At 39.1% G+C, this 22,073-nt stretch overlaps 1 protein-coding gene across 1 annotated transcript in view; it reads right to left on the bottom strand.

Annotated features, from left to right (window-relative positions):
- Positions 1-22,073, bottom strand: part of LOC127567749 (dystrophin-like) — a 358,665-nt gene that overhangs the window by 94,253 nt on the left and 242,339 nt on the right. The window contains 3 exon segments of the mRNA XM_052010734.1: positions 1,448-1,577; positions 11,848-12,004; positions 13,166-13,338. Of these exon segments, the coding sequence (XP_051866694.1) occupies positions 1,448-1,577; positions 11,848-12,004; positions 13,166-13,338 (460 nt within the window).

Raw genomic sequence — 22,073 nt, 5'->3', positions numbered from 1 at the left:
CTGCACAGCTTGTAATAAATGTATCATGTATCATTTCTTATGGAACAGTTCCACTTGAGAAATGTCAGGCTGCTAGAGATGATGAGAAACCAGCAATCATAAAGCACTTTTTTGTGTCAAGATGTCCCAAATGCTTTACATTTAATCAATTATATTTTGAAAGTGCAGTTACTGTTACAAATACAACAGCCAATTTACACACAAGTTGTCACAAAGAACAAGGAGAATGATCACCAATTAAACTGGTTTTAGTGAAAGTAGGTGAGGAATAATTTTGGATAGGATATCAGAAGAACCCCTTTTCTCTCCTTTAAATAGTATCATAGGATCTTCAATATCTACTTGAATCAAGAGGACCTTAACATCCCATTTGAAAGTTGACATGTCAAACAATGGAGTGTTCACTCTATATTGAGAAGATAACCTCAAATGGAGATTATCCTTCTAACATTCCAATGCAAATTGAAGGGTTAGGACTTAATTAGAAATTAAGCCCACAAAGTAAAGCAGAATATTAGTTTTATCTTGGATATATCCCACGTCCAGATGTGGTTTTGACTTGATTTCTATAACAAGAATTTAAAGATTTTACAAACTGACCAAAACTGACAGATATCTTATCTTATAATGAAGGATAAGTAAAATATGTGCATTAATATAAATTTTAAATGGGTTACCAAACCCAAAAAGAGAAGAAAATGTTCAGTGAAAGGATTGGTTTAGAAACAGTTTTGAATTAGTTTGACTGATTTTACCCAGGGCAATGACATGGCACTCCAGTTTAGAGAAGGTAAACTATACAATTGGGACTGTTGCGATGGATTGTGCTATATAAGCTGTCAAATGAGAACCCAATTAGATTCAGTTGTAATTCCCTCTTCTCCCAGATTTGAATTGTGGGAACTTTGAGAGGGCTTAAGAATATTTGATGGCACTTATAAAACTATTCCCTGCAAAGAAGGCACATAAATATGCTTCCAAAATATGTTTGATCACATAAATGAATACATTCTTTGTAGACTCAAAAGGTATGAAGTTGAGACCAGCACATTTCAGAAGTCAGAGCTATGTATGAGGGTTAAATGCAAATCAGAATCATAGAAATTTACAGAACAAGGCTATTCAATCCATTATGTCAATGTCACATTTCAACATCCTCTTACCAGAACATTTCAAGATCCTCTCACTAGAAAATTTCAAGTAACTGGGCTCACTTGTAAACAATCACATTCGGAAGACTGTGGCAATACTAACGCAATGCAACATCATCTTTAAGCTGTTTGTTCACCACTATTTTAACAAAATTGCTTGGTGGATCAGAGCTCCTGCAGAACTCTTTACTCTACAACTTGCCATTAATTTACTTTTCATCACCATGACAGGATGAAGGGCCAAGGGAGTTTAAGCAAAATGGTTAACTCTTGATGAGAACTTTTAATTCACTGACCAGTTTTAACATGCAAATGACGCCGTGGTTCCTCAGGCCCCTCTATGGGCTGATCTGCAAGGAATAATCGTGCAGAATCCAGTGCAGTTAAGATTGCGTCTTCCTTATCCAGTAGCTCACGCTTGAGTCCCTGCATGAGAGAATTTCATTAAGTATGAGAATTTCACTTTATTTATATTCAATATACCTAATTTTCTAGCATTACTCAAATATATAATTAAGTCCAAGGATTAGGATATCTTTAATACAGAGTCTAATTATCACAATAACATTAAACTACAAGAGTCACACACATGCAGAAGCATTCTCAACATAAACCGATCTTTTTTTTTTGAGGAGGTAGGTAAGTTGAATGCCAAGAAAGGAGGACATGATCTAATAACTCTTCAAAAGGAAGCTGGCAATTAAGATGTTTTTTGTCCCACTGCCTGGCACTATAAAGCTAAAGGTGGTAGAAGAGATCAAAAAGAATGATGACCACCAATGGCCACATTGAAAATTAAGTCATGTCATAGTGGGGAGGGGTTAAAATAACTCAACACAACTTCATCGCAGGGACCACAGTTAGCTGCTAAAGAATTATGTTTGATCTTTACTATGTGTCCACTGTGCCAATTGTTTAATGCATCTATAAAAAGTTAACAGACAATTGGCATGTAGCATTATAAACAATATGATATTAATTCCAAGAATCCATCTCTGCAGCACTGTGACATACCCACTTGAGCAACGTTGGTACTAAGTTGGCTGCATTAACTGTGTTGTACTTTAATCTGCAATAAATACCATCTCTACATTGACACTAATCAAAATAACCCAATTTTAAACTGTCACATTAGCATCTTAGCTTTGAAAGGAGCTGAAAAATGCAAAGCATGTGATAAACATGACCTGACCATAAGCAGGCATTTAACAGCTGGACTCTGACAGTGCTGCCACATTGCAATAGCATTAATGTGCTTTTAGATGTTCCTTCATTTCTTCAACACTCTATGTCAACTATGTCTCAGTGATCACACACCATTAGCAGAGGGTTCTGATTTCAGCTCCCACTCCTGATGCTTGAGCACCAAATCCAGCTTACCCCACTGTGTTATTTTGAGAGTGATGCACTGCCAGAGGAATTATTTTTCAGGTTAAGCAACCAAGGCTCCTCCTGGCCTCTCAAAAGGAGGTAAAAAGATTCCATGGAACTGATTACAGCAGAGTAGGGAAGCCATCCCTTGTGCCCTGGCTGATATCTTCTCCTTCACCAACATTATCAAAACCATTTAATTAACAGTTTAGTCATTAAGCTCTGCTGTTTTGGGGAGCTTGTGACAGCTGCATTCCCCAAATAACAAAACTAACAATATTCCAGAGGTAATGAATTGACTGAAATGCTTCATGACGTTCCACTGTCAAAGGTGTTGTATAAATTGAAATTATTTTCAACTTTTATAACTACTCAGAATGTATCCTACATGCCCATCCTGGTACTTATGCTTTGCAATATTCTCTTCCTATACCTCTTTGAACAATCTTTTTGGCAAAAACATTCATTCCTTCCTCTTTCACAAATACCCAAGTTCAATCCTGGTTTATGCAATGAAAAGCAGGTGAAATCTTGCTCCTGAAATGTAACCAGCTTTCAGATTCTTTCTGGAACAGAGACCCGATTTCATCAAATGCAACAAGTATACTGTTTTACACAATAATATTTTAACAAAGTTAAGGATTTGTCAGAAAAAATAAAAAAAATTGTGAGAATGAAGTCAGGAAAACCAGTAGCAGTATCAGTTCTTCCAAAAGATTTTTCAGCGGGATTCCGAGATGTCAAGGGCTATGACTTAATGGTGATGGTTAATAGGCAACATGAAGGTGGCTTCAAATCACTGGCTATAGAAGTCCATTTCAAAGGAGAAAAACATTCACCTCCAAAGTGACGCAAGATCACAGCAGAGGCTACAAAATTCAGCATAACTCATGACTCCATTGTCTAATTCTAAGGGAATTGACAACTTGATTATTGTTTCACTAACAAAGGGCAGCACTGACAATCAATTCCACGAGGTGCTCTGTGATCCACTGGTACGTTTTTGGTAACTGTCTAGTTCTGGGATAGTACTACAATTCAAATATCTGGAAAACAATTCTTCACTCAAGTAAATAAGGACCACAAAATCAACAAAAAAAGTTATCTTTTCTTCAATAATATTGTACAAACACATTCAATATAAAGTGATATTTTGAAGCAATTTTTATGCTTACTTGATCTAGTTCATGCTTCAGGTCAATGATGCTTCATCAGAACAACAAAATGTCAGAAAACAAGCATGTTTTAAATTGCAGAGAAGGGAGAGGGCTGGAGAGTACCAAAGGCACATCTATGATAGGGTGGGGAAAAGAATAAAATTGATGACATTGATTGGTGTCAGCTGTAGGAGGAAGATGAAGACGTGTTAATTGCAGCCAAACCATCTGGAGGAGATGGAGGCAGAACGGAGGAGGGGAAAAAACAAACAAGCACTTCACTTAAGTAAATGAAACAAATTACAATAATATAAAAAGAAATTAGTTGCTCTTCATCTTTGCTGCAGCACCAGAACCCACATTTAACTCAATGGGCTTCCAGATTCTTTGCTGGTTTGGACAATGATTCTATTTGTGGTCTTCATAATCAGCACGATTACAAAGCTCTGCTGCTAAACTAGACACACAGCACAGAGGTGGATACAGCACTAGCTATCAATGAGCAACTTCTGCATTTGACTCTGCATAGAAAACCTGGACTTGCTGGGAAATAAGTGAATGGCCAAGACCATAAAGCCTACCCTCAGCTCTATTGGCTTGTTTGATTCATTGGCCTGTATCATTGCCTCAATACTCTTCTCAGTTTTTCTCACTGTAACACTCCACCTCACCTCCAAAAGACATCTTATGAGAGTGGAGCTAATTTTCAGAAGGTGGGAAACTATTCAACCTATGGTGACTACAGTGCAGACCCAAACTTCAGTCGACTCATTTTTGATCAGTCCCTTGTCAATTCTGTGATCCCATCTAAAATACCAAACACGCGAACAATATTTTTCTCTAAGGCCAAAAGGACACATGATTACATTCTAAAATTCATTAATAACATGATTTAAGGTTAGGGCTCCATCACAGAATCTGGCACAGAAATCCCCAAAATCGGTTGTAATTTTTGCATGAAACCTAGAAATTCATCTCTTTAGCAAATATAAATTTTGTTAAGTTTATGGTTCACACACCTAGATCTGTTGAATTATACAAACTAATCAAACTACTTAAATTTCTAAATGGGGAACAAACAATATTTTAGCTTTGGCATAATTTGGTTTGTAATGCAATAAAGGACTTGAGATATACTGTACATAATTTGAAAAAGAGTAACTGAAAAGGAAATATTAAGCTGTAATAAATATTCATTTTTCCTCCATGAAACATTTCTTGTTCATGGCTTTCTTCCTCTCCCATTCTCATTTAGCCTTTCATTTCCCAAACCACCCTACCACCATTGAGATGGCCAAAAAAACATTACAGCACTTAAAGTACTCTACATATTAGGCAGCAGCTGTGGAGAGAGAAAGCAAAGTCAACCTTATATTCTGCAGATGTGAAAACAATGTTTTTGGATTAAGAATGGTGTGTGTGTGTGTGTGTGTGTGTGTGTGTGTGTGTGTGTGTGTGTGTGTGTGTGTGTGTGTGTGAGAGAGAGAGAGAGAGAGAGTGTGTGTGTGTGTGAGAGTGAGAGGTGTGTGTGTGAGAGAGAGTGAGAGTGTGTGTGTGAGAGAGAGTGAGAGTGTGTGTGTGAGAGAGAGTGAGAGTGTGTGTGAGAGAGAGTGAGAGTGTGTGTGTGTGAGAGTGAGTGTGTGTGTGAGAGAGTGAGAGTGTGTGTGTGTGAGAGAGTGAGAGTGTGTGTGTGTGAGAGAGTGAGAGTGTGTGTGTGAGTGAGAGAGTGAGAGAGTGTGTGAGAGAGTGAGAGAGTGTGTGTGAGAGAGAGTGAGTGTGTGTGAGAGAGAGTGAGAGTGTGTGAGAGAGAGTGTGTGTGTGAGGGAGAGTGAGAGTGTGTGTGAGAGAGAGTGAGAGTGTGTGTGAGAGAGTGAGTGTGTGTGTGAGAGAGTGAGTGTGTGTGTGAGAGTGAGAGTGTGTGTGAGAGAGTGAGAGTGTGTGTGAGAGAGTGAGAGTGTGTGTGTGAGAGAGTGAGAGAGTGTGTGTGAGAGAGAGTGAGTGTGTGTGTGTGAGAGAGTGAGAGTGTGTGTGTGAGAGAGTGTGTGTGTGAGGGAGAGTGAGTGTGAGGGAGAGTGAGAGTGTGTGTGAGAGTGAGAGTGTGTGTGAGAGTGAGAGTGTGTGTGTGTGAGAGAGTGAGAGTGTGTGTGTGAGAGAGAGAGTGAGAGTGTGTGTGTGTGAGAGAGAGTGAGAGTGTGTGTGTGTGAGAGAGAGTGAGAGTGTGTGTGAGAGAGAGTGAGAGTGTGTGTGAGAGAGAGTGAGAGTGTGTGTGTGTGAGAGAGAGTGAGTGTGTGTGTGTGAGAGAGTGTGTGTGTGAGGGAGAGTGAGAGTGTGTGTGAGAGAGTGAGAGTGTGTGTGAGAGAGTGAGAGTGTGTGTGTGTGAGAGAGTGAGAGTGTGTGTGTGTGTGAGAGAGTGAGTGTGTGTGTGTGTGAGAGAGTGAGAGTGTGTGTGTGTGAGAGAGTGAGAGTGTGTGTGTGTGTGTGAGAGAGTGAGAGTGTGTGTGTGTGAGAGTGAGTGTGTGTGTGTGAGAGAGAGTGAGAGTGTGTGTGTGAGAGAGTGAGAGTGTGTGTGTGAGAGAGAGTGAGAGTGTGTGAGAGAGAGTGAGTGAGAGAGAGAGAGTGTGTGTGTGTGTGTGAGAGAGAGAGAGGGAGAGGGAGAGGGAGAGAGAGAGAGAGAGCGAGATACTGACAGTATATATATTCACATCCATCTGAGACAGCATGCATGTTTATGAACATAAGAAATAGAAGCAAAAAGGACATTCAGCTCCTCTTGCCTGCTCTGCCATTCAATAAGACAATGCAAGAGCATTAAACCTCAACACCATTTTCCTGCATCAGCTCTGTATTCTTTGATTTCCTTCACATTCAAAAATATATCCACATTGTAAATAATCAGCAACTGAACTTCTACAGGTCTCTTGGATATAAAATTCCATGCATTAACTCCCTGCTGAGTGAGGAAATTTCTTTCTATCTCGGTCTTGAATGGTCAACTTCTAATTTAAGACTATGACCATGGTTCTAAACACCCTAGCCAGTGGAAACATCAACCCCACATCTACGCTCAAATATTTTTAAGAACTGTGTTTCAATGAAATACTTCTTACTTTTCCCAACTTTAGATAGTTTTGGCTCACTCCGCTTTCTCTCTTTAAAGAACAATCCCATTATTCCAATCTGGAGAACCTTTGTTCAACTCCATTTCTTTCAAATATATCCTTCCATAGTTTGAGAGACTACAATATTGCAGGTATATCTCATCAGAACCTAACATTCATTTTATTAAAACATCTTTACTCTTGCACTCAATTCTTTTTGCAATGAAGGTTAACCTACAGTTCCTTTCTAATTGTTCATATGCACGCACATACCTTTGACCACCAACACTTTAAATCTCTCACCATTTTAAAAAATGCTCTGAATTTCTACATCTTCAAACAAAGTGGGTGTCCTCACATTTTTCCATGTTATATTCCATTTGGCATATCCTTGGCCATTCACTTTGTCCATCCATATTCCCATGGCTTTGTTGAATCCTCTTCACAACTCACACCACTAGCCAGTATTTGTATCATTCAGCTTTGAAAGAGGTGAGGACTGCAAAAGAGGCTGTGGTCTTCCTACAACTCATCTCAACTGAAATTCTCAGGATGCCTTCAAATTACTATTTAAGAAAAATCAGCAGGTAAAATGTTGAGATTTGAACAGAGGATCTGGCCAGATTTTTACCAATGACAGGCAGAAGCAACAAGGAAGTTACAACCCCACCCCCCCCTCCGCATAATAAAGTAACTATAAATAAAAATTTTCAAGTTCTAAGTGTGGAGATGGATCACATGCAAGACAGCACAGTCACCCTCTGATGGTATGCGAGGCTTTTATAAAGAAAACCTCCAAAGTTTTAGGATAAGTTTGGATTATAAAGGCAGGCAATATTGCTTGCTGAATTCAAGACCCATCACAATAAGTTTGTAAAACTGAGGAACAAAATGCAAATGCCATTCAATACCAGGTAAACTAATTGAGTGCAATCTTCAAATTTTTTTTGTGAGAAGTTGATCAAAGATCAGAACTTGAGAGGGGGTTTAAAAATCAAATTTCTCTAAGTCAGCAGCACTGAAACATCCACTGTACAGAATGATGTACAATGGATCAGGAAGTTGTAATATATTTGAGATGGGAGAAAACACTGGTGCACCTAGCCTTTCCACTCATTATTTCACTTTCTGCAAGATATAATTGCAAAATGTATATCCTTTAAAATGACGGAATTTAATCATTTTGTTTTGAAAACCTTGAAATTTATTTTTCGCAATTGGGTTGCAAGTTTATTTCCGGTTATACACCACTTGGTTGAATAATTCTGTGTATGGCAAAAAAAAATCAATTTGTTTCCAATTTATATTGCAGCTACATAATCTTTGGGATACAATCACTCAATGCAAACAGAAATCAACTGTTCTCAATTTTGGTGCACGAAGATAGAAAAAGCATTGCAAATATGTTTGACAGACACTATAACACATTTATGACATTACCTCCACGTTGACTGAATTACTTTGGGACCCAAAAACTTCAAGTGGGGTAAAATACTGTTCTAAATCCTAACAATCTTGAAATTTAGTCCAATTACACGCAACTGCTCCTTACCAATTTTGCAATAACTTTTGATATCTGGTGTGTTGATTCAACGTAAACCAATATTTTGTTTATTCTTTCTGCAGTGGTTGACTATCTCCCACTTGCTATACTATTTTTGTATAATGTTTCCATATTCCTATCAATTTTGCCAAACTCATCTGCTGTTCATTTATCTACGATATATTGCAGCTGCCAAATTTTGGCCCATAAACACCACATTGTTCATATCTTTTTGAATTTTTGGATAAAATTCTCATTTTTACTGCTTCTGTTTAGATTTCAATCACTGAGCCCAGATGACAAATCATAACGATTATTACAACAAAAATAAAATCGATCCCCACGCTACAACTTAAGATGTAGATGACAAATTGGAATTTAGCTGCACTTAGATATGATTTGGGGATTAAATAAAATCACAAGAAATGGTGAATGATGTGTGGAAATTTACTTCTGGCTACCAGGGAGATAAATATTTGAAACAACGTTAGATTTTTTAAAAAATTCATTCGTTTTTCAAAATCTGATCATAACTGGCAAGGCCCATACCTAATTGCACTCGAGAAGGTGATGGTGAGCTGCCTTCTTGAACCACTGCAGACCATCTGGTACAGGTGCTCCCATGATGCTTTTGGGTTGGATGTTTTTTGGACCAAGTCATAATAAAGGAGTGATGTTACATTTCCAATTCAGGATGGTGTGTGATGCAGAGGGGAACCTACAAATGATGTTGTTCCCATGCATAGGCTGCATTTGTCCTTCTTGGTGTATAGTTCATGGATTTGGAAGGTCCTGAAGCAGCAACTCAGGTGAGTAACTGCAGTGTGTTTCCTAAATGGTACAAACTGCAGCCATGGTGTGCCAGAGGTAGAGGGGATGAATGTTAGGGGTGGTGGATGAAATGTTTTATTCTTGGTGTCAACTTTTCAGTGTTCTTGCTGCTATGCTCATCCAGGCAAATGGGAAGTATTCCATTTCACTCCTGACTTGTGCCTTGTAGATGGTGGAAAAGCTTTGGAGTGTGAGGAACTGAACCATACACCACACGATACTGAGCCTCTACGTGGCTGGTCAGGTTGGGTTTTTGGTCACAATGTGTACATGGTAATTCAATTCATTGTTAAGGGTAAGTAATTGGACTCTCTTGATGAAGATGGTCATGGCCTGGTATTTTTGTGGTGCCAGTGTTACTTGTGATTTGTCAGCATGACTAAATATTGTTTACATTTTGCTGCATTTGGATTACTTCATTTGCCAAGGAGATAAAATAGAAGTGAACATTATGCAATCAGCAAACATCCCCACTTCAAACAATGATGGAACAAGGTCATTGATGAAGCAGATGGAGATTGTTAGGTCAAGAACACTGTCCCGAGGATTTCTTGCAGTGATGTTTCTGGGGCTACGATGATTGACTTCTGACAACCACCATCCTTTGGGTAGCGTACAACTCCAATCATCACAGACCACAGACAAGATTTTTATTTGGGAAACCTAATGCCACAGTAGGTCAAGTGCTGTCTTGATGACAAGGACAGTTGATCTTTTGAGAACATTTGGACCACGGCTGTAATCCAGATATATCCCAAACTGGGCAGCAATGAGGTTATTGGAGATCATGCTCGACTCACTTTCTAGCGACAACATATGTGAAAATCATAAAGTTACAGCCCATATACAATAACAGAGTCATGCATATATTATCTCCCGTGTTTTTTGACTCAGCTGCCTCAAAGTTCTCATCAATGAATGAAGTATTTTGGAAGAATCATTGCTGCTTTAAGGCAGAAGATGCAACAGGATATTCTTGCACAGCAAGCTCACTCAAAGAGCAACATGTCTACCTGAAGGGACAGACTGGACTTCGGTTTACTGATAATACTACAATGAGGCATCAATTTCACTTCACATCAAATTACCAGATGAATCCACAAAGCTCTGACCCAGTGACAAGAGCAACTAACTAAACTACGACTGATACCATTAGCAATTAGTTATTTTGATCCTTTTCCTGCTTTCTGAACACCTAAAAATGATAGCCTTGTAAATGTTCAGAAGGATGGCTCTTCTCGCATATGTTCACGTCCATAGCTTCCTGAAAGTGGCAACACACGTAGATTGGGTGGGAAAGGTGGTGTACAACATACTTGCCTTTATAGGTCAGGATATTGAGTATAAAAGTTAGCAAGTCATGTTGCAGCACTATAAAACTTTGGTTAGGCCACATTTGGAGTATTGTTTGAAGTTCTGGTAGCTGCATTATAGGAAGTATGGAGAGGCTTTGAAGAGGGTGCAGAAAAGGTTCAGCATGATGTTTGTACATTCTCCCCGGGTCTGTGTGGGTCTCCTCCGGGTGCTCCGGTTCCTCCCACATTCCAAAGACGTACAGGTTAGAAAGTTGTGGGCATGCTATGTTGGCACCGGAAGCGTGGCGACACTTGCAGGCTGCCCCCCAGAACACTACGCAAAAAATGCATTTCACTGTGTGTTTCGATGTACATGTGACTAATAAAAGATCTTATCTTATTAGAGAGTATTAGCTATAAGGAAAGGTTGAACAAACTTGCATTGCTGGAGGCTGAGGGGTGACAGAATAGAGTATATAAAATTACTGGAGGTATAATTACGTGAGATAGGGTGGAAATATCAAATACCAGAGGGCACAGACTTGTGAGGTGGGAGGAGTCAAAAGGAGATTTGCAAGTCAGTTTTTTTTACACAAAGGTGCCTGGAATCTGTTGCCAGGGAAGCTGGTGAAGGTAGTTATGATAGCAAAGTTTAAGAGTCATTTGGAAGACACATGAACAGGCAGGGAATGGAGTGATATAGAACATGTGCAGGCAGATTCGATTGGTTAAAATTGGCAAAGTCAGCACAGACATCATGTGCCAAACGGCCTGTTCCTGTGCTGTATTGTTCCATATTCCACTGGGATTCAATTCCTTCAGTTATTCCCACACCCTGCATAAACAATGAATTCAATATCCACTCATATTTTAATGAGAGGAATCTGGCAAGAACTATTAGTGAGCATATTAAACAAATGCTGGGATTCATCCCAAACATTGGAATGTATTAATTCAAACTCAGTGCAACAGCTAATCTTGGATTCATTACTTGGATGAGTTGCCAGAGTTGCTCACAAGCAATCAGCAGGTAAATGAGCAGTTTTCTTGGATTATGTGCACAAAACTACTCCCAGTGACTTGCATTAGTGAGGCCACTTGGCATGAATCAATGGGAAACTATCCATTCCTTCCCATTCTACCTGGTAATCATGGTTTCATAATATACTGTCATTATTAAGAGCTAAATATTCTTGGGAAAAATGATGGGAAAGATGGCAAAGAGAAATTGATTATATTAATATCTTTAATAAAGTTACTTTTCTTAATAAAATTGTAGAGGTAGAAAATGGTATTTCTGGGTGATTCAGGCAGTGTAAACAGTATAGAAAAGTACCCCATGATTAAACATCTTTAAGCCAAGAACAGGTCTGTCAGGAGAGGTGGGGGAAGAAATCTTACCCAACAGTGGTCCCGCTGCTGCAGTAAAGTCTGAACATCACCTCCAACAGGCATCTGTTTTGTCAGTGTTTCATCTTTGAGATTTAACCACTTGTTTAATTCTTCCAATGACATCAGTAACCTGTTCCATCGTTCTGCATTAGCTTCCAAATGAACCCTGGAACAAAATCAGGAAATGGATGTTGCCAACAATCCACATTGTGCACAATGAAAACATTTATTTTCAGCTCATAAATTAAAAACAATCAATCTTGTTTTTGTTTAAAAAATGCACGATTGCAGCAAAGCATACAACTTGAGAGAGGATATATCAAGTAACAATTAACTGTCCTTTTCTGAACATCACAATTTTCCCTAATTCAGTAAGAACTTACATTTTACATGGATTCTAGCTACTATATTTTGCAATTAAACATTCATACTCAGTATGCTGGGAGACTAGGATATAGAATTTACTTGTTTATTTGGTTTTACAAATTGATAGATATATGTTACTTTAAATCTGTTACTAATCCAAATATCTCAGATCAAATGTGCATTAGAACCAATGAGTGCTTGTTTAATAATAATACAAGACAGCACCAATTTGGGGCACCACCTTAGCATTTTACCTCCAATAAAATTATGTACGTGAGGAGGACTACTGAATAGGCGGGTAATGATTTGGGGTCACAAAGTCTCAGGCTGTTAAGAGCTTGCATTTAGCTTCTGAAAGCCAACCCCATTACTTATGATAAACTTTAAGTAAACTTCTCGTTTCTTCCAGATATATGACTTACTCCTACTTCAAAAGGAGTTAAATTCCAATGACAATTCTTAAACTTTTAAGACAAAATGCAAGAAAATCATCTGATACATGATCTCTCTCAGCTCTAGCCAACATCTTTTCCATTCCCCCATAGCCAGTCATCCTTCCTTCCCGTTCTACCTGTCACCAACCTTCTTTAGAAGTATTAAGTATGCTATCCAACATTATTCTTCCTCCCAAAACTTCTACTGTGTTGAAGTTAGGACTAATTTCACATAGTAATAGCATATCTGCTGAATTTAAACATTGTTTTGCACAATTCACTCTCATCTAACCATTTTCATTCCAAAGAGTTGAAAACTGAAATTCCTTGTGTTCACTCATTTGCTGATTTTGATTTCCTCCTGAAGTATTTTGGCATTTAAAGTTGAAGTTTGTTATCACCTCATTGCTTTGTTTCATTTTATCTTCAGTGCTTTACAAACTGACATCCTTCAGCTTGGATTTAAGACCTTTGTCTAAGTTTTTCAAGAAAAGAATTCATTACAACACCTGTTTCAGTCTACAAACCTGATATTGACAGATTTTGTCTTCAGATCACTCCATCGCTGGTTCATGTCATCAAGTCGTTGCTGGAGCAAGGCAGCTTCCTCTGAATTGCCCAAGACCTTCACCATCTTTTGCCTGTTGCCATCAATATTCTTAAAAATGTCATTGTGAGCATCAATCTCAGCCTGGATATCCTGAGAAAAGGAAAGACAAAACAGTCAGAATACTGATTCTCTAGGGATACCCCTTCACTCTAACAACTGTGCATTATGTCATCTGAGCAATTTGTTTAGGATCCACACACACGGTTGAGTAAATGACCCTGGGCCTTGTTTGTTACCAAAGTGGTAATAATTTTGGCAGTTCATCTCGATTATATTCCTGCTACAACACTTATTTTCATCTTGGCGATACAATGCCTGATGGTGTGCTGTTTTGCAATCATATTAGTATAACAGGATGAAGTATTAAAATTCTCTTTACTTTTCCCCCAGCAATAGTGTACTTCCATCACCCCAGCAGTTCCTAATCTTGATAATGTCTTCAGAAGTGATAAAATTTGGAACTCACTACCAAGGGGAGTAGGTGAAATAAACAGTAACGATGCATTTAAGAAGAGGCTTTTCGTTTGTTTCTTCTACATTAGCGAGACCAAGCATAGACTAGGTGGCTGCTTCTTATCAAACTTAAATGAAAATCATAAGAATGAGAATTCGAGCTTAATTTGTACAAAGATACTATCAGACCATACATTGAGTGGAATGCCCAGTCACACAAAGCACAAGGACAGCTGAAGGAACCACAGCATACCTATGTTGCAGGGTCAGGTTTAGAGGAAACACTGGAGACTTTGGGCTTTTCAGCCGTTCAAGGTAGCAAAAGAAAACAAATTCAGGAGATGAGAAAGCCAATGCAGGCAGTCCCCAGGTTGTGGCAGGGTTCTGTTCCTGTGAACTGTTCGTAACCTGAACAGATCACATCAGAAATGTGGCTACGAACCAAGCTCCCACGCAGTAGATGCCGCCTCCAGCCCCACACAGCCGGCAAATCCACCCTGCCGGTCTCCTAAATGCTCATTTTTATGTATTGGCTGTGCGTAAGTTGGGTGTTCATAGGCTGGGAAGGACCTGCAAAGGGTCCAAAAATGGTACACACTGCAGTCTTCCAGACCTCTGGCATCGAACCTATAGCCAGAGGGAATAGCAATTTTTTTTTGATTTAGCCCCCACTATTTCTTTAAAAGCTTGGGATATCTTTTATCAGGCCCATTTCCACTCATATCTAACATTTCTCCCTGGTCTTCAGCTACCTAATTTATGAAGGCAGCATTCAATTTCATTCAGAATTGTTTGTGGAGTAGCAGCAATTGGAGCCTGCAGAGAACAGGTCTTGGGCCACACCGAGACACTGATCAGTGCCGACCAACATTTGTACCACTGATGTGACAGGTCATAACCATTTAAGCTGAAGCATTACCCCTTGTGTTTAACAACATTACTATCACTAATCTCCTACCATCAACATCCTAGGAACACTTAATTGCATCGGCCTTGTGAAAAAGCACCCTGGCTACATGATGAAATTAAATGTTGGAAATCCTGTGGCAATCATTTATCTTCTGGCTGTCCAAAGGTTTTCGACCATATGGAAGCCACAGGACAGGGGCGTAGTGGAATGCATGTCATCTGCCTGGATGAATACAACTCTAACTCAACAAGCTTGATGACAAACTGGACAAAAAAGCCCACTTGACTGGAACCCAATTTTTTTTTAATGGAAATAGTCACTCCCTTTACCATCAGCAAACTGTGGCTTTCGTGTGTACCACTGACAATATGCATCTAAGACTTCAACACATCTTTCAAATGCAAGATAACACCATCACCTGCAAGTTCCAATGCAAGTCTCACACCATTCTTAGCTGGAAATATTGGTTCTTTGATCATCACTGGACCAAAATCTTGGCATTCCCTATGCTACAACATTAGAGGAGTGTGTTCACCAATTTAGAAATGTGGCTTACTGCCACTTTCTCAAAGGCAATTTGAAATGACAGTAAATGCTGTCAATCAAATTCCCATCCTATGTACAGTTATTTTAGAAAATCATGGTCAGTCTACACATGGGTTCTTTAGAAGATGATTGGTATTGATTCATTCAAATTAGACATTTATTTTGGAAAATAACATTTCGGAATCGGGTATGAGTAATTGGTTACTTGCAGCAAATAAAGCATGCTCAGAAGGAGCAGATTAATTTAGACTTAAGGTTTCCAAAGTTTGTACACAGTGCACCCACCCAATTGTTTCCCTACGCTCTCTTCAAACACAACTGGTTCAGTTTCCCTTGCTCCCTAGAAACTTACTGGGGTTTTGATTCCACAATGTACACTCTTTCCCACAAGAGATACCACTGTCGTGGCATACAATTTAAAATGAGTGTACAGGGGAGACCACATTTAGTCTGGCCCCTATTCAGTCTCATGGTTTCAGGTCAACACAGGGTTTCACACAGGCATGGAAACCTTCTAATTTGCACTTGCCGCTCAGCTGATGAATCAGGACACTTCCAAGTTGAACATGACTTACTGAGGATATCATGACCAAATAATGTACTGTGGGAGGGAGTCTCCAATACCCATCAATTCAGATTCATTTGCAGTGATTGAGATGATATCCCAAGGACACAGCTGTCAGAATGGACAAACTGGAACAACAAACATGAAGAATATGCCTGCTTATCCTCAACAATGGGTCACAGATATATTTGGCTCTGGCAGTGTTAGGAGTGACATTCACACACCTGCAGTGGAAATGAAATCTAGTCTTCACCATGAGTAAGCCCCTCGTGTTCCATCTTAGTTCCAGTGTGCTGGATAGGTTGGATTTAGAATAGATTTAGCAGCTCAAAGCTGGGCATTATGAAGCATTCTAAGTACGTGGGAGCAGCAAACTTGTTATTGCAGCACTACCTGCAATCTAACTGCAAGGCTAATTTCCTCACTTTCTCGTTGCCCTTAAAGCAGAGAAATATCCCTAGTTCAATTTAAGAGTGAAAAAGGGAAACAATTCTTAAATGTGAGGTATCAACCAGGTGAAGCTCCAACAAAAGAAAACATGCATGTTAAATCACAGAAGCAGTTCTGTGATACCCTGTTGTGATTATAAGTGGAAATGCAACAGCTAACACAAAGCTGTGACTCCATGAGTATCCCCATCCTCATTGATGGTAGAGTCCATCACAGAAATATCAAAGTCAATACAGAAGTTTTAACCAGAAGACAAGTGGATTATCCAGCTCAGTCAATTCAATTCACCTTACCATACATTAAAAATGATTCAGTGCATTGGACCTGACAATATCCTGGCTAAGCTGCTGCCAACCTGCAGACAAGCTCATCCTGTAGAGCTACAACAACAGCAACCAAAGGATTCAAAATTCCCCACTCATGTCCTGCCTATAAAGCAGGACAAGATAGTCTAGCCAATTTCTGCCTCATCAGCCTACTCTCAATCATCAGCAGAATGACACTGACAGTGCTATCAAGTGGTTCTTATTCATTATTAAGATAAGATTTCTTTATTAGTCACATGTACATCGAAACACAGTGAAATACATCTTTTTGCGTAGAGTGTTCTGGGGGGCAGCCCACAAGCGTCACCACGCTTCCGGCGCCAACATAGCATGCCCACAAATTCCTAACCTGTACGTCTTTGGAATGTGGGAGGAAACCGGAGCACCCGGAGGAAACCCACACAGACACGGGGAGAACGTACAAAATCCTTACAGACAGTGGCAGGATTTGAACCTGGGTCGCTGGCGCTGTAAAACGTTATGCTAACTGCTACACTATTGCGCAGCTTGGTTTTCGCCAGGCCCACTCGGTTTCAGGCCTCATTGCAGCCTCTATCCACACAGAAAAAAATGCTGTGGTTGAATTTGACTGACTGTTCTTGACGTGAAGATATGTTACATTCAAAGAAGTCGATGGGAAAACTCTGCACTGGCTGGAGTCATAGCTAGCAGAGAAGAAATTAGTTGTGGCAGTTGAAGGCCATTCATTTTGGACTCAGAATATCATTGCACAATTTTCTCAGGAAGGTATCGGAGGCCAGATCACCTTTTCCAATTCCTCCAACGCATCGTCAGAAATTAGAATGTTCGCTGATTCTTGCGCAGCGTTCAATTCCATTCACTGATCTTCAGATAATGAAACAGTATTTGATAAAATTTTCACCACACATGCCAGTTAATGACCATCTCCAACAAAATAGTCTAATCACCTCTTTATAATATTTAACAACATTAACAGGCCAATTTGTGAATGGGAATTAGACGCTGGGAATTAATGCTGCATTGGCATCAATTACTAAATCCCATGAAAGAAATTAAAGTAGGCATGAAACGGAGTGGAAGAATATGAATTTCTTAGACTTTTAATCAACAAAACAAGAGCTAGATCTGTGTTTGTGGTGAAGTATTTCAATTTAAAGACTTAAATTTGAGGATCCAATTTAAAGTTAAGGATGCAATTGAGTTACACAGTGCAGATCATGATTAAGCCAGTGTTGGTTGCAATTATATATACTGTGTTCACGCACCATGCAAATTAACCTGCAACACAACAGGAAATGGCGCAAACATTGCCTCGAGCAATTAAACCCCCTTCCAAACACAGCCCGATTCTTGTACATTTGAACAAACCTTGGTTCTATCAGTTCACGTTCTTGACGTGCACAAATTTCCCAGTTCCTGGTGTTCAAGCATCCATATATTAATCATAGAAAGACACCCAAAATTATTGCAATTACAGGCATATCTACGTCATTCTGCCTCAGAAGTACTCCTCAATCTCAAATACAGCACCTAAACCTCCAACTCTAATACTTTTGTGAATGCCATCAAATAAACAACACTAATTTCATAAAATTAGAAAACAAAATGTTATTCAAAATTTTCCCCAATTATTGCCATATGGAGGAAGTATGTTCAAGTTCAGGAATAAAAGATTCAATTTCTCCAGCTATTGCACAGGAAATGGATGCACAATTGGCACAACCCATTCTGTGGTCCAGTCACAGAATGTTGTGAATAGGAAACTTTTGTTGGCTCAGGATCTGCTTTTTCTAAATTGACTAGGGCAATTAGACCTTGGTAACAGAACCATGAAGGTAATTACAAGCTCTTGGGAGTGAAATCCAGACAATGTGAATCATTCATCCAGTGAATGGCGAAATATTAATTAGTCACAGAATATTTTCAGGACCCCAATAAATTGTCACCCCTGCTGTTAGCAGCTGGCAATTGACAGTCGTAACCAGAACTGGTGCTCTTACAGTTTCCCATCCTGTCAATGGCAAATCCTATCTCCCTTTTCATAACAGCAGCTAATCACAAATGTCCTGAAATAATATTAAATATCACACAAGTATTCACTTGGTACACTTCAAATTAATGATTAAGCCTTCTCCTCTGGCTGCCCACTCCATGAAAAGTCATAAAAGTTTGTAGTTGTTAACACATTATTTTAACTATGGCCTTAACTACTTCATTTTACACTGCAGAACCAGTGAAAGATTAGAACTAACCAAATTCACGAACAAAGGAAGCATTGAACTCTCCACTTCATGGCAATGCTCTCTGCAACCGTGGCAGTCACCCCAAATTACAAAATGCAAATAAACCAAGTTTGTAATCTTTTATAACATTAAAACACATTACAATTCTCTGCAAACTCAAGGGAAATTCACATCTATGTTTCCCCTATGAAGCACTCATTAATTCCCTTGCTGTGCAACAATAACTGTTCTTAACCTACTGAAAGACAAAGGGATTAATAAATTATTAATTTCAGTGTGCAAAGGGTATTCACATGATAAAAATGCAACAACATAAATGAAACCCACTGTATCTTTTTGGAAAATTAAGTAAACATCAGGTCATAATAAGATAAAATAAATTTTTTCTTACTATACCTGTTCAATTTTTCTTAGTAATTCCTGCAAGCTGAAGTTCAGGCCAATCATCCTTAAGTCTCACCTTGACGCAGCCTACATCTTTCTACATAAAGCTGTACCATTACTGCTGCTTTTGCTGCTGTTTTACATCTGCAAACAGAAGTTTCACCTGCTGCTTTCACCTGTCCTAAATCTTCACATACACACTAAATCCATCAGATTGTGATTTACATATTATCAGCTTCACACATCTATCAATTCAAAAGAACTCGCCCAAAGATACCTAGATCCAGGATGCTGAGGAATCTTCTGCAGATTTTAGCCAGCTTCCATTGCATTTTCATTTTCTGAGTTACTTCTCAATCTAAAATTTAGTCTAAAACTTCACTGATCCACTTTTACGTGGCAGCCCAGTTGTTGTTTCTTTAAAGTATTTGTTCATGGGCCCAGCCTTGATCGAAGAACTGATCTCAACCATCGACAGCTTATAAGTCAAAAAAAATTGACGAGTGTTGCATGTGAAATTTTCTGACAGAGTTTCTGTGCAGAGGCAACAGCAGTCCTTCAATCAACTCCATCATAAACATGCATCCAGGAGATTACATCAAACGGGACTTTGGTCCACTGGGATGGGAGGAGAACAGCAAAGTATTTGACCCGAGCCACTGATCCGCAAGTAGGCACATGCTGACGAATCAAGAGCTTGATTTTCCCAGAAGCCTCTGACTTATTCTTTTCTTTGGCAGAAAGGGGAAGGCAGAGTATTCAAAGAACTGTGCCCATTAGTTCAGCTCAGATTGCCCGTCTCCTTCAACTGATTACTGCACTGTCTAGTACGGGACACTATTTTTATTCAGGCACAGCACCAATAGTCTATAGTAACCATCTATTTTCAGCAGCTGTTTATTGTTTTAATCAGGAGCCTGGACCCTTCCCATTCTCTGGAGCCAGATACACTCCCACTTCCTGAGGCCTCATTTTTGGCAGGACTTCAGTGGTGGCAAAATGTGCAAATAGCCAGACCTTGACTTAATAATGGGAAAACACACACAAATAAGGCATACTGCAAAACACCTCTAAGTTTCAAACCTTCTCTGCCCAATCAAAATCTGGCATAATTTTTTTGAGACAATCAAAGATCTTGTACTTTAAATATTTCAACCAATACATTGAGGCATAATTCAGTTAAGAAATTGTGTTATTTATGAATAAATTACTTTACTAGCTAATTTCTGTGCCACTTTTCCCAGATGTATTCAATCTACATTAGTTTCCTGGGACTAAGGACATCTTTCAACTCATGGAATAAGGATATTCGTTTAATTAGAGAAATTCAAACTATGAAAAAAATATCACCTGCATTTAATTGGTTAATGTACATCAACCTTCTGAAGAAATTAAGGTCTGGACCAATATAAAGAGAAGGGATTTTAAAGGAGGCTCTAAAGTTTACAGAAATTGTCATCAATGAGCCTGTGTGGCGAGTTAAAATATAAATTCATCAGCCATGGAATAATTTTAAATGCAAATGTTTAATGACCCAGAAGAACTGAATTGTATTTGCTAAATATGTCACAACAGGTTCAGGGGGAATTCACTACCACACCACACGGATGCTTTGACTTCAACTGACTCTTCCTACCAACATCCTCAGTCCCTGTACTTACATTTTGTCAATGATACATCAATATTTCATCCACGTAAAGGATATTTTTATTTAAATTCCTACAGATTGGAAATTATTCTTGAAGCTTCCTTTGGTCATTACAGGAATCTCTGACACTCAAGTGTTGGAACACGAGATTTTCCTTGCCCTTTTAAGTAATAAATATAAAGCAATTTGAGTTATTCCTGGCAAAATAACAGGGAGATGATTCCATTTGTTTTGCTTACATTATAAAAGTTTACTATTCAACTGGCACAGAATGTACACCAGGGAACAGCAAATTCAAACAACTCCCAAAATAGAAACCCATGGCTCAAGAAAGCAGCAACTGAAAAATACCCCAATAGTTATGCACGAAACAAAGTGCCAACTGCTCAGAAAGGTGCTTGGGCAGCAGCAAAATCTTAAAGTTCATCAAGAATTACATCTTCTGAGCATCAACTTTCTGTGTTTCATGCCATCCTCCTCTCAATAAACCTCAGGCCTTTGATGATGATGTTGCCATCTGCTTGCACAAACATGAATTCAGCTCAAATAACCTCATGAAAAGTTTACTACATGCAATCCAAAAGGGAACTTGTTTAAATAAATCTCGCCACTGACTGTGGATCATCATGTTGCACACCCCACGTTGTTGAGTTTGCTGTTGCAATTGATCTGCCAATAGAATGAAGAACTTCAATTATACAGGTGCCTTTTACCCTCCACTTCCCAAGAATTTTTCAACACTGAAGGACATTTTTAGAAGTTCATTCACTGCTGTAATTTATAGCCCAAATTTCATTTCATCCCACACACATCTAATGAGATACATTTCCAATTAATTATGTCACTTTATGGATAAATCTTTACCAAGATACTAAATATTAAGTCAAGGATTTCTTGGACTGGTGCTATGGAACTCATTATGTCCATTCCAGAGTGCAGCCTCTGCTTAGTTTCTCATCTGATGGACAGCAGCCTTGGTTCAGCTACACTCCTACAGTATTGCACTGAAGTGTCAAAAAAGAACATGCTCGTTTCTTTACAGAACTTTAACACTGACATAGAGGTGACAGCATTGCCCACTGAGCCAAAGCCGATATTAGTGAGGTAACTGAGTTGACACTGCCCAACTGAAATCTCCAGAGGCACAAAATTCAACAGGGAGAGACAGAAAATAAGAATAGGAATTTTGCAGACTGACTGGTCTTCAAGGCTACAGTGTTATGGTTCAGGGGACCATGGGCTGATCATTTCTACAATACGGCATTCTAAGCACTAAGGTTCTATTGTATACAGACAAATCAATCCAAAACCTGAGCAC

Source organism: Pristis pectinata, chromosome 3 (assembly GCF_009764475.1).
Source record: "Pristis pectinata isolate sPriPec2 chromosome 3, sPriPec2.1.pri, whole genome shotgun sequence".
In the NCBI taxonomy this organism is placed as follows: domain Eukaryota; kingdom Metazoa; phylum Chordata; class Chondrichthyes; order Rhinopristiformes; family Pristidae; genus Pristis; species Pristis pectinata.
The sequence above is the reverse complement of the archived record's forward strand: the minus strand, read 5'-3'. Positions and strand labels throughout refer to the sequence as shown.